The sequence below is a fragment of the Chrysochloris asiatica genome, unplaced genomic scaffold, assembly GCF_000296735.1.
Source record: "Chrysochloris asiatica unplaced genomic scaffold, ChrAsi1.0 scaffold00014, whole genome shotgun sequence".
NCBI lineage: Eukaryota > Metazoa > Chordata > Mammalia > Afrosoricida > Chrysochloridae > Chrysochloris > Chrysochloris asiatica.
The window spans coordinates 6,253,753-6,266,038 of NW_006408532.1; the positions used below are offsets into that span (position 1 = coordinate 6,253,753).

General features: G+C 45.0%; 1 protein-coding gene across 1 annotated transcript in view; it reads left to right on the top strand.

Annotated features, from left to right (window-relative positions):
* Positions 1–12,286, top strand: part of LRSAM1 (leucine rich repeat and sterile alpha motif containing 1) — a 45,359-nt gene that overhangs the window by 15,202 nt on the left and 17,871 nt on the right. The window contains exons 7-14 of the mRNA XM_006834788.1: positions 502–586; positions 1,685–1,806; positions 3,287–3,377; positions 4,660–4,790; positions 6,590–6,619; positions 7,065–7,187; positions 7,515–7,654; positions 12,059–12,103. Of these exons, the coding sequence (XP_006834851.1) occupies positions 502–586; positions 1,685–1,806; positions 3,287–3,377; positions 4,660–4,790; positions 6,590–6,619; positions 7,065–7,187; positions 7,515–7,654; positions 12,059–12,103 (767 nt within the window). The remainder of the gene's footprint in view (positions 1–501; positions 587–1,684; positions 1,807–3,286; positions 3,378–4,659; positions 4,791–6,589; positions 6,620–7,064; positions 7,188–7,514; positions 7,655–12,058; positions 12,104–12,286) is intronic.

Below are 12,286 nucleotides of genomic sequence, written 5' to 3' on the forward strand. Positions count from 1 at the left end.
CATGTATCGACCTGGCTAGGTCATGGCTCCCAGTATTGGGTGTTTGTCCTCCTTTTGTGATCTGATGTAATTATCCTCCAGTATGTGTAATAAATCCTGACCTCTGTGCTAATGATGGAGTCCTGGTGTGGCACTGTGGGATAAACACTGGACTGCTAACCACAAAGTCACCAGTTCAAAACCATCAGCTGCTCCTTGGAAACTATGAGTCAAAACTGACTGGAGGGGGTGGGAAATTGACTCTGGGACACTTAACAACAACAATGATGTGCTAATGAAGCAGGATTATTGTTGTTGTTAAGTGCCATTGAGTCGGTTCCAACCCATAGCCACCCTGTATAGGGTTTCCAAGGAGTGGCTGGTGAGCTTGAACCACCGACCTTGCAGTCCAGCACATTAACCCACAGCGCCACATCCTGACCCAAACAGGGATTAGGAAATGCAGGGCTCATCACTATTGTCTGAATGTGGGTTCTCATGTGATTTTTTCCCCTGTTTTAGGTCTTGAATGTGGAAAGGAATCAACTGACTTACCTGCCACGTTCCATTGGGAACCTGGCCCAGCTGCAAACCCTCAATGTGAAAGGTAGGGAGGCCAGGATGTCCTGCTGTGTGACCCTCAGCCAGCTCATTGTTGTTGTTAAGTGCTATTGAGTCAGTTCTGATTCCTAGTGACCCTGTGTAGGGTTTCCAAGGAGCAGCTGGTGGGTTCTAACCTTATGGTCCAGTGCTGATCCTACAGTGCCACATCAGGAGTCTAGCTCAGAGCCATCGTATTTGGGATCCACAAGGTGCTTTGCCTGGAAGCCATTGGGGTAGCCCTGTCAAGGTTTCATTTTGAACTGGATTTACTCTTATTAGAGCAGTGTGTCTCCAGGGTAATCAGAGACAGAAGTTTTGGAGGGTTTCCTGTGGCCCCTTGGAGCCATGGCCTTATGAGCAGGAGGCACGATGGCATTGACTGACCAATACTGGGTCCTTAGGCTGACATGGCGAGAGCAAGTTGAAATCACAGTAATGCATCTAGTAGCACTTCATGCTCAGTGGCCATGCTTCCGCTTCCTCATTCAGGAGTGTGGTGAACCTTGGAGGTGAGTGAGACAGAAATGGTGTTATCTCAGAGGGAGCTAGTGCTGAAGCTGAGAATCCAGTGCGGTCTCCTCACTCCTCCCTCACTCATGATAACCCTCTGAGGGTCTTTCATCTCTTCTTGCAGTCCTGAAGCACTTCCTGCACAGAATGCCTCACTTTACCCCCTGTGTAGCATATGAATCATTATACAAGTCATGGTGCCCATGTGTTGATTATTTACTGTGTGGTGGCCGTTCTGTTCTGCTGACAGCTTTATGTGCATCATCTCACTGAAGTCCTCAATACTCCTAGGTCAGGTAGTTGTGGTATCCCTGATGTACAGATGAGAAAAATTGTTCCCCAGGGAGGGAGATGAGTTGTTTAAAGTCACTCAGCTAGCGAGTGGTGACATGGGACCATGAACTTGAGTCACTGAAACCCCAGCATTATGCTGTTGTTACTCATGGAGACTTGGGTTCTGGGACCTGACAGTGGCGCATGCTCCAGGGGCCAACATGAAGTCTCAAGCTCCCCCCAGGTCTTATTAGGTGTCAGGCATGAAGCTGGTGAAAGGGCTTTGGGGTGCTGAGATGTGCCATTGGGATCTTTCCAGACAACAAGCTGAAGGAGCTTCCGGACACGTTAGGGGAACTTCGGAGCTTACGTACTCTTGACATCAGTGAAAATGAGATTCAGAAGTTGCCACAGATGCTGGCTCATGTTCGAACTCTGGAGGTAAATGGGGAGACACTGTACCTGCCCATGGCCTCTCCCTCCCACATTCCTGAGTCCCTTCCCTGGTCACGGGTTCTGGGGTCACAGAGACCCTAAGGAACAATGCTTAAGAACTTGCAGAGACCAACTTGTGAACGTCTGCAATTATGTGACTTTGGTTGCCATATTTGAGGTAGAAAAATATGTTTCTAGAGTGAAGAAGAGAGAATGGTGAATTCCAATGGCAGTAGCACTTCATGAAGAAAGTGATACTTGAACCAGACTGGAAGTGAAAAATAAGATTTTGATAGCGGTGCTTTCCTGGTGGAGGGCATAGTATGAGGAAAGAGGTGGGAGGAGGAGCAAGGGTGTGTGAAGGGAAGGGTCCAAATCCCTAAGAGCTCAGACAGCTATGGGGGGGTGGGGGTGGGGAGCTAAACAGATGGGGGTGGGAATCGCCTCTGGTCAAGGGCCTCTCAGCTTTTGCAGGTATAGAAACAGAGAGTCATCAGAGCATGGGGAGATGGGCGAACACTTCTGAGGTACAGCCACAGGTACCCCCATTCAGTGAGAGTGGGCTCTGATGGCTCTAGTGCTTTCTAAAGTCTAGACACTTCTCAATAGGTTTGTCATGTGAGGCAAATATTGTGCCCTTTTGCAGATGAAGCATCTGAGGCACAAACTGGCTAACAAACTTGCCGAAGGATCACACAGCTAGAAATAGCCACGATCGAATTGAAAATCAGGCAGTCTGAATCCAGGGCCTGGGCTCTTCACCTCTCGGAATCTTGGCCTTCTGGAACAGGACATTATTTATTCAGTTAACAAATAGTCTGGTTAAGCATTCAAGAATCTTCCAGTGAGCTGTCAGTGAACTACCTCAGAGGCATCTCCTCTGGAGCGTGTGGATGAGCCTGTAGACACAGCTAAGGGTGGAGCTAGCTGCCCTCCTTGGGTGGACCCTCCTGTAGTGACTACAGCCAGGGAAAACAGGGTACTCAGCCTCCTCTCCATGAGCAGGTGTCTGGTATAGATAGTCAGCACATGCTAATTGTGTATGCTGTCCAGTGGAACCAATAGAACTTTGTACAGTGATGAAAATGTTCAGAGACTATGCTGTCCTCCTGTGACTAAGGAACTAAATTTTTTATTTTAATTAATGTACTTTTAAATGTTCCTAACAGGAGCTATTCTGGGTCATCTAGACTTGATGAGAGCTCTGGGAGTAATCCATCTTATGCTAATTCCTTTTAAAAAAATCCTTTGCTTCTTGGTGGCGCCATGGATGATTTTTTGTTTTCTTTTTTTAGAATTGCAGCAGCTAGTCTTAGTTGAGCCCCTGCTACTATGTGCCAGGTCTTTCTCATGTTGTTTCATATAGCCTATCAGATAGCCTGCAAGGTTGACGTTAATTACTCCTGTCTGAGAGTGTGGGGATACTGCTCAGGAAAGCTAAGTGACCTGGTCAGGGAGCTAAAGAGAGGTCCCATTGTGTCTGCAGACTCTGAGCCTCGACGCGTCGTCCATGGTCTACCCACCGCAGGAGGTGTGTGGTGCTGGCACGCAAGCCATCCAGCAGTTCCTCTGCAAAGGTAACACCAGGCAGTCTGCCTCATTCTCCCCGTGAGGAGCCAGGCCCAGTGACTACTCTATTCTGGGCACAAGCTGGCCTCTGCGGGAATGGCAGAGACCAAGACAACCCCAACTCCTGCCTGCTCAGAGCTCAAGGCCTGGCAGAGGAATAGCCAAAACCAACTCTTACACACAGAACTATAATGGCAGATTGTCGCTACGAGGGAGTATAGTATAGCACTCCATGCTGTGGTGCCCCATGGCTGATGGAGCCATCCCATGATGGCATGAACATGGACCTTATTTTCAGTTCCTCACTATTAGGAACACTTTCACACATGCCTCTCTGGCAGGCAGGCAACAAGTGGGGGCTGCTGGGTTCAAGAAATGAGCACTCTAGGTGTTGCACCAGGTTACAGTCCCATGAGAAATGCCTGAGAAAATCCCTTTTTTCCTCCAGAACATAGCAAAAACTTGGTATTATCTTTAAAAGTCTGCTAGTCTGAGAAGTTGTTAAGGGCCGTCAAGTCAGTTTCCACTCATAGTTACCCTGTATAGGGTTTCCAAGGAGCAGCTGCTAGATTTGAACCACCAGTCTCATGGTTAGCAGTCAAGTGCTTACCCTACAGTGCCACACCAGGATTGTTAAGAATTATTGTTATGTCTGATTATTTGGAAAATTTTTGTACATCTAAGGCCATTTATAGTATTTGTTGTGAATTGCCTATTCCTTCCCAGGGGTGGTATTGGTGGGGAGAGCAGTGGGAGATACCTTTTGACTACATCGAAATAAACTTATTTACCTCAAAAAGATACACCCTCATCAATGTTAAAAAACAAAACAAGTCGCCTCTTGGAAGAATAGAATCACAACACATACAGTAGACCCAAGGTTTTAACTACAATATTTATAGAACACCTGTGAATTAGTAAACAGTTCAACAGAAAATAGTCCAAGGGTGTGAACCCTGTCCGTTACAGCAGGTGGAGGAGGAAAGCATCAGGCTCAAGGTCACACAGCTGGGTCTTGTACCCCGCCCGTCCTCTCTACTAATCTCAGGTTTCTTTCTACCATCTCCTTCTAGCTTGGATGGTGAATATCATCCAGCCGATATTTATTGAGCACTTTAGCACATCCCAGGCCCTGGGATTAGGCCAACAGGAGTGCCCCATCTAGGGACAAGGAAAGCAGTGGACTGACTCACCAGAGAGGAAGAGGAAGGGAAAGGGCTGCAGGAGCTGAAATATCTGTGTACCGGCCCATCTCCTTGCTCCTGATCAGCTGTGTCCCACCTCTTGCAGAGTCAGGGCTGGAATACTACCCTCCTTCTCAGTACCTGTTGCCAGTTCTGGAACAAGATGGAGCTGAGAGCTCCCAGGACAACCCTGATGGGCCCACGGACAGACTCTCAAGGGAGGCACTAGAATGGCAGGTAAGGTGCACCTGCCTGCTGTCATGAGAGGATGTTCAGTGCAGCAGCCTGAGATGGCTCCATCCCTGAGGGCACAGGAGCAATAGATGCTCTTCAAGAATTAAACTACCTTTGGTTGTTTAAATAGTTACATATATCCCTGAGTGTTTTTGTATACATCAAAAAAACAAAACAAAACAGGGACTAGAAGCAAATACTGTTGAATGATGATGCAAAGAGGGATTGTAATCACTTCAGTGAAATGAAATATGCAATAGGGTGAGTGAAAACCGATATTCTCCCATGAAAGATATCACTCAACTCACAATAAAAACTTTCATTAAAAAAAAGGAATAATTAAACTAACATTTCACTCCCATTCAAATTTATGCACTTTGATGAATTTACAAAGCCTGCTCTGCCCACCTCACCTTACTAGCTTCCCAACCATCAGCTGTACCTATTGCTCCCTCTGTTTGAAATGCTGCTCCCCACTCGCTTTCTCCTTGCTCGCTCAGCCTTATCCTTCAGTCGTCAGTTTAAACATGACATTATCTGGGGTCCTTCCCTGACACACCAGACCAGGGCAGGCCGCCAATGATCTGTTCTCCTGGCACTCTGCATTGCCTTGATAGTGCCTACTACACTTGAAGGGCTCTGTGGGGAATTCTTTGTTCAGGATCTGTCAGCATTGCTAAGGGTCATATCTATATTTGCTCATTGTTGTTTCTCAGCCAGTCTTCTTAATTAAATGCCATTTGCTACACCAGATGCCTGCTGTGCATTCAGCCTTGTGAAGGAGTCAGACACTCATTCTCCATAGACTGACCCTCTAACATAGCATAAGCAAGGGCGCCCGATATTGGAGCCACCAGGCAAAAACCACCCCGGGCTCTGCCCTCTGCTCCCATTCTAGAGGCTTACAAGCTGGGAAAACCTCTGATGGCTGAGACAGGTCCAGTAAGTACCAGGGAAAGCATGGAGTACCAGCTGCTATGAATTTAGCTTTGTAGGAGATGGGGCATTGCCATGCCTCTGAAGATCTACCTGCATCCCATACCCAGCCCCTACCATCTTAGGCCTTGCTAGTTTTATAGGGATTGGTTGTTGGCTTTCTGGGTCCACCCACTTTCTGGATGTCTCTTCCTTTGCCTATAGGGTTTTCAGTTTCATTGGGATTTTCCTTCAGTCCAGTCCATTCTGCTTTATATGTATATGTTTTTCTAGTTTCCTATTCTCTGATGCCAGCCTTCCCTGTTTTCCACTACTACTGTGATTCATGTGTAATCTTCTCTGTCTTCTGGCACATCAGTGAGAATTGGAAAGGAAGGAAGGAGGTTGCAATCTAGGGAGATTGTGCCAACAGACATAGCTAATGAAGGATTAACAGACTGAACATAAAAAGAACTCTTTCAGATGAAAGGTTCTAATAGGAAAAATAGGCAAAAGATATGAGGGGACTTCAAAAAGTTCATGGAGAAGTGAAGTGAAAAGAGAATGGGGTTTTTCCACACATTTTTTTTGAAAGCCCATTATATGCCAACAAATACTTTTCAAAATTAAAAACTACAGAAACAAAACAAAACCAAAGTTGATAATCTTGAAAAATGCCAAACTTCACTAAAATGAGAGATATGCAAGTTAAAACAACAGTTCTATTCCCCTCTCAGATTGGGACTCTTAAAATGCCCATCCCTCAGCTCACCCATCCCACCACTCTGATGCTAGAGGACAGTGGTGGGCTTGGGACTCTACGTGATATCAGGCTGACTTGAGACTGTTGTCTGCCTTCTCTTGACCATGTCCTTTCCCCCCACCAGAATAGGTTCTCAGACTATGAGAAGAGGAAGGTAAGAAAATGCTTTTTCTCCTCTTGTCACTGACCTTATTTATGATCTCAACCTTTATAAGAGATTTGAGGAAATGGCTTCTTCTATCTCTGAGCTAGAGGTTAATGGGATGTTTTCCTCTTACATCATCACCTCGCCAAATCCTCACACAACCTTGGGTGGGTGGTAGAATATCTCTGCTTGACAGATGAGGAGACTGAAGCTCGGAGAGGTTGAGCCTGACCCTAAGCCCTAAACCACTAACCTCTGCCAATGAACAGCCAGCCTATTCTATTATAGCTGGGCATGCTGGAGGGAGTGGGGGTCGGGGAGCAGGTTATTCAGCATTAAGACCTGCAGCCTGTGCTCTGCAGAGTTGGTGGATCCAACCTTCCCCCATGTACCAACACCCAGGCAGCCTTGCTTGGTCTCGGCACTGTGCTGGCAGTTACCCAAGATCTTGCAGGAACAGAAGATGCTGGAGAAACTGGAGTTTGAACGGCGCCTGGAACTCGGACAGCGAGAGCATGCCCAGCTCCTTCAGCTTAGCAATAGTCAGAAGGATGAGATACTCCAAACGGTCAAGAAGGTTTGTGAGCTGCCAAGTGGGTCAGGACTGTCTGTGCTGCCACCCCCTACTAGTGCCATTCTGACTCAAGCCAAAGTGTTTCTAATGTGAGAAGGCAGAAGGATCAAGTGCTCACTTCTGTTCTCCGGGCACTGGGAGGGCCTTTTTAAGTCACTTAGTCCAGCCTCCTCATTGTGCAGCTAGAGGCTCTGAAGCCTAGTGAGGAAGGACCTGGCCCAAGGTCACAAAGAAAGCACAGGCCAGTGCCCCTTCCTCCCTCCCACTGCTCCTCACTGTGTACTGCACTGAGTAGTCCCAGCTGCTCAGAGCCTCTGCCTCCTGCTACAGGAGCAGTCTCGGCTAGAGCAGGGCCTGAATGAGCACCAGCGCTACGTTGATGCAGAGCGACAGCGACTGCATGAGCAGCTGAAGCAGACAGAGCTGAACATCTCACAGCGGATCCAGAAACTCCTGGAGGAAAATCAGAGGTGAGGCTCCTATCCTCCTGGCCCCAGACCCACAGCCCTTCCCCCACCCAGGCAATTCCCTGTGAGGGGCACAGGGTGGCTGTTCATTTCTCCTTCAGTCATTCCACTCCTGCCCAAGGTCGCCATCATTGGGATCCAACTGTGGTGCTTCAATTTGCATATTAGCCGCCCTGGTTTCTTTTCATAGGACTAGTACTGATTGAGTTTATGACTAAAACAAGTGTTTCCCCATCTGGGCTTAGAATTTTCCCTCTGTAGAATGAGTAGGTTCAACAAGATAGTTGAAATTATTTCCTTTCCAATTTGCTGAGTTCCAAGTAACCTATTGCATGGAAGTCAGCTATTCACATGGTAGTAAGAATTGCCATAAAGATCTCAAAGGCCTGAGAAAGTTAAGAGATCTGTTATGGGAAGGTGTCAGAAACAAGCTTCAGTCACATACCCTTTCTTCCAAGCTCTTTTCTGCTATTCCTAGTCATTGTTCCTGCATTGTCTCGCATTCACAAAGTTGCCGGCCTGAGTCAGGCAAAGTGCTATGTCATATTCTCAGCACCAAGAGACTCCAACAGAGCTACCGTTGATTGAGGCCTTGCTATGTGCCAAATACTTTTATAAATAACTTCTCATTTACTCTTACAAACACTGCATGAAGTTTGTTTTTAATTTATTATTATTACTTGGAAGTTTGCGGAGAAAATTGGTCTTAAATTCAGCAATTCATGCACATTTTATTTTATGACATTGACTGCAACCCCCACATAAGGTTATTTTTTATAATTTCCATTTCACAGGTGTCTTAGATATCTAATGCTGCTGTAACAGAAATACAACAAGTGGAGGACTGTTACTGTTGTTAGGTGCTGTGAAGTCGGTTCCGACTCATAGCAATTCTTTGTACAACAAAATGAAACACTTCCTGTACTGTGCCATCCTCACAGTTGTTGTTACGCTTGAGCCCGTTACTGCTGCCCTGGTGTCAGTCCATCTCGTTGAGGTTCATCTCCTTTTTGCTAGCCCTCCGCCTTATCAAGCATACTGTCCTTCTCCAGAGACGAATCCTTCCTGATAATATGTCCAAATATGAGAGATGAGGTCTCGCCATCCTGGCTCCTAAGGAGCATTCTGGCTGCACCTCTTCCAATAAATTTGTTGATTCTTCGGGCAGTCCATCGTACTTTTAGTATTTTTCTATAATACCATAACTTAAATGCATCAATTCTTCTATGGCCTTCCTTATTCATTGTCCAACTTCCACATGAATATAAAGCAATTGAAAATACCATGATTTGGGTCAAGTGCACCTTACTCTTTAAACTGTTATCTTTGCTCTTGAACACTTTAAAGAGGTCTTGAACAGCAGATTTGCCTAGTGCAATATCTTGTGTGGTTTCCTGATTGTTGCTTACATGAGTGCTGATTGTGAATCCAAGCAAAATGAAGTCTTTGACGACTTCCATCTTTTCTCCATTTGTCATGATATTACTTATTGGTCCAGTTGGAAACATTTTTGTTTTCTTTAAATTGAGATGCAATCCATATTGAAGGCTGTGGTCTTTGATCTTCATCAGTAAGTATTTTAAGGCCTCTTCTCTTTCAGTAAGCAAGGTTGTATCATTTGCATATTACAGGTAGTTAATGAGTCTTCCTCCAATTCTGGTAGCATAGTGATTACAAATCAGGCTGCTAACCTCAGAGTCGGCAGTTTGAAACTACCAGCTGTTCCACAGGAGAAAGATGAGGCTGTCTGGTCCCATAAAGATTTACAAAGATTTACAGTCTGTACAGGGTCGCTATGAGTTGGAACTGACTCCACGGCACATAACCACCACCACCACCTCAAATTCTGATGCCACGTTCTTCTTATATAATCCAGCTTCTTGGCTAATTGTGTCAGCATACAGATTGAATAGGTATGGTGAAAGAACACAACCCTGACACACACCTTTCCTGATTGTAAACCATTTGGTCTATGTACCAGTTCTTCATGAACATATTCAAGTATTCTGGAATACCCATTCTTTGCTTGTCATGATCCACAAAGTTGAAAGACTTTGTATAATCAAAAGCCAAATAAACATCTTTCTAGTATTCTCTGCTTTCAGCCAAGATCCATCTGACATCATCAGCGATATCCCTAGTTACACATCCTCTTGTGAATCCAGCTTGAATTTCTGGCATTTCCCTGTCGATATGCTGTTGCAGCCACTTTTTAATCACCTTCAGGAAAATTTTACTTGCATGTGATATTAATGATAACTGTTCAATTATTTCCACATTTCATTGGGTTACGGCTCTGTGGAATGGGCAGAAATATGGACCTCTTCTAATCAGTGGCCCAGTCTTACAAATTTCTCAGATGCATGAGTGCCTCCAGAACTGCATCATTTTTTTTGAAAGAGTTCAATTTGTATTCTGTCAATTTCTAGAGCCTTATTTTTCACCAGTACCTTCAGTGCAGCTTAGACTTCTTCCTTCAGTACCATCAGTACTTGATCATATGCTACCTCCTGAAATGACTGAACATCCATCTTTTCTTTTTGGTACAGTGATTCTGTGTATACCTTCCATCTTCTTTTGATGCTTTCTGTATCATTCAGTATTTTTTCCATGAAGTCCTTCAGTATTGCAAGTTGAGGCTTGATTTTTTTTATTCGGTTCTTTCAACTTGAGAAATGCTGAGCATGTTCTTCCCTTTTGGTTTTCTAACTCCAGGTCTTTGCACATTTCATTATAATACTTGACTTCGTTTTTCTGTGCTAGCTTTTGAAGTTTTCTGTTCCCCTCTTTTGCTTCCTCATTTCCTCCATTCCCTTTAGCATCTGTGTGCTGGAGAGCAAGTTTCAAAGTCTCACCGACATCCATTTTGGTCTTTTCTTTCTTTCCTATCTTTTTAAGGACCTTTTGCTTTCTTCCTGTATGATGATCTTGATATCATCCCAAAAATCTTCTGTTCATTAGTGTCTGTGTTCATTAGTGTCTAATGCATCAAATCTGTTCTTGAGATGGTCTCTAAATTCAGGTGGAATATGTTCAAGGTCATATTTTGGCTCTCATGGACTTATTTAAATTTTCTTCAGCTTCAGCCTGAACTTGGTGTATGAGCAGTTGATGGTCTGTTCCAAAGTCAGCCCCTGACCTTGTTTTGTCTGATGATGTTGAGCTTCCCACTGAGATAGTCAGTTTGATTCTTATATATTCCATCTAGTGAGGTCCATGTGTATAATTGCCTTTTATGTTGCTTTAAAAAGGTATTTACAATGAATAAGTCATTGATCTAGAAAAATTCTATTATGTGATCTCTAGCCTTATTTCTCTCAAACATGACTAGAAATGTATTCTCATAGTTTAGTTGTCTAGAAGTCCAAATTCAGGACGCCAGCTTTCGGGGAAGTCTTCTCTCTATATATATTGACTCTGAAGGAAGGTCTTTGTCTCATTTAAGCATTTTGGGGCCCAGCATCTCTTGGAGAGCTCCATGTGTGTTGGTATCCGCCTTCCCCTAGGTCTAGGAAGCTCAGCTCAGGGGCTCTGGGTCCAACAAATGTGCTCCACTCCCACCTCTTCTCTGTCAGTTTGTCTTTTGTAAGATAAAAGGTGATCCAGAGGAACTTTCCTTGGCTCAGATCAGGACCATGACCTGAGGAAGGGTGTTGTAGTCACCCAAATCCCCTTACAAATAATTTTCTGATCACATGAGATCACATCATGGGGTCTGATTACATGAGACCAAACTGCTGAGAAACATGGTCTAGCCAAGTTGACATATGTAGGGGAAACAAAATTCATGACAAATGGAAAACTCTTTTATTCCATCATATCATCCCATACTCTCAAGTCAGTATCAAGTCCAAATTCCATCCTGGGGCGTAATTCCTCTTCATTTGTGAATCTAGACTACAAGTTACCTGCTTCTAAAGTGCAATGGTAGCATAGGCACAAAGCAGACATTTCTATTACAAATGGGAGAAATTGGAGGGAGAGAAGGGATAATAGGCCCCAAACAAATAAAAAAACCGATAGAACAATTTCCCTTAGCTCTCAAGGCTTCAAAATAATCCTCTGTTCTCTGAGACCAGCTAGGCAGTGGCCCTGCATAGACGCTGGGTGTTGGTGATGCTCTCTGGATTCTGGATCGAGGCCCCTCAGTCGTGGGCTTCCACTCTTCCTTCCAGCCCACTGGGATGGCAACTCTGCTCCCTCAGCTTTGGGTGCCCAGCCAAGTGGACACGGTTTTGGGGAGACACAATTCAATTCATGCCAACAGCTGAGTAAACGGGGGATTAGGGTGGTTGCTTGCGTATCTGGCCTGAGAAAACAGGTCTCCTTGGTAAGGGCCAAATTGCATGGCCCCGTCTACACAGGCCTGGTATTGACTGCTGGGGCCTTTTATGGGTTTCTCCACAGGCAAAAGAAAAGTTCTGAGATTTTGAAGTCACTGGAAAATGAGAGGTATGTGTTCTATTCTGGTGTTCTTTCTTTGCCCTCTCTTTGTTCCAGGGAGGTGAACAGCTTTGGGGAGAGAAGGTCATGTGCCTCCCCTAAAGCTGTAGGAGATTCGCTTCACTGGAGAATAATGAACTGAAAAGAATAACTGTCTTCAAGTTCTTTGAAACACATGTATACTCCTAAGGA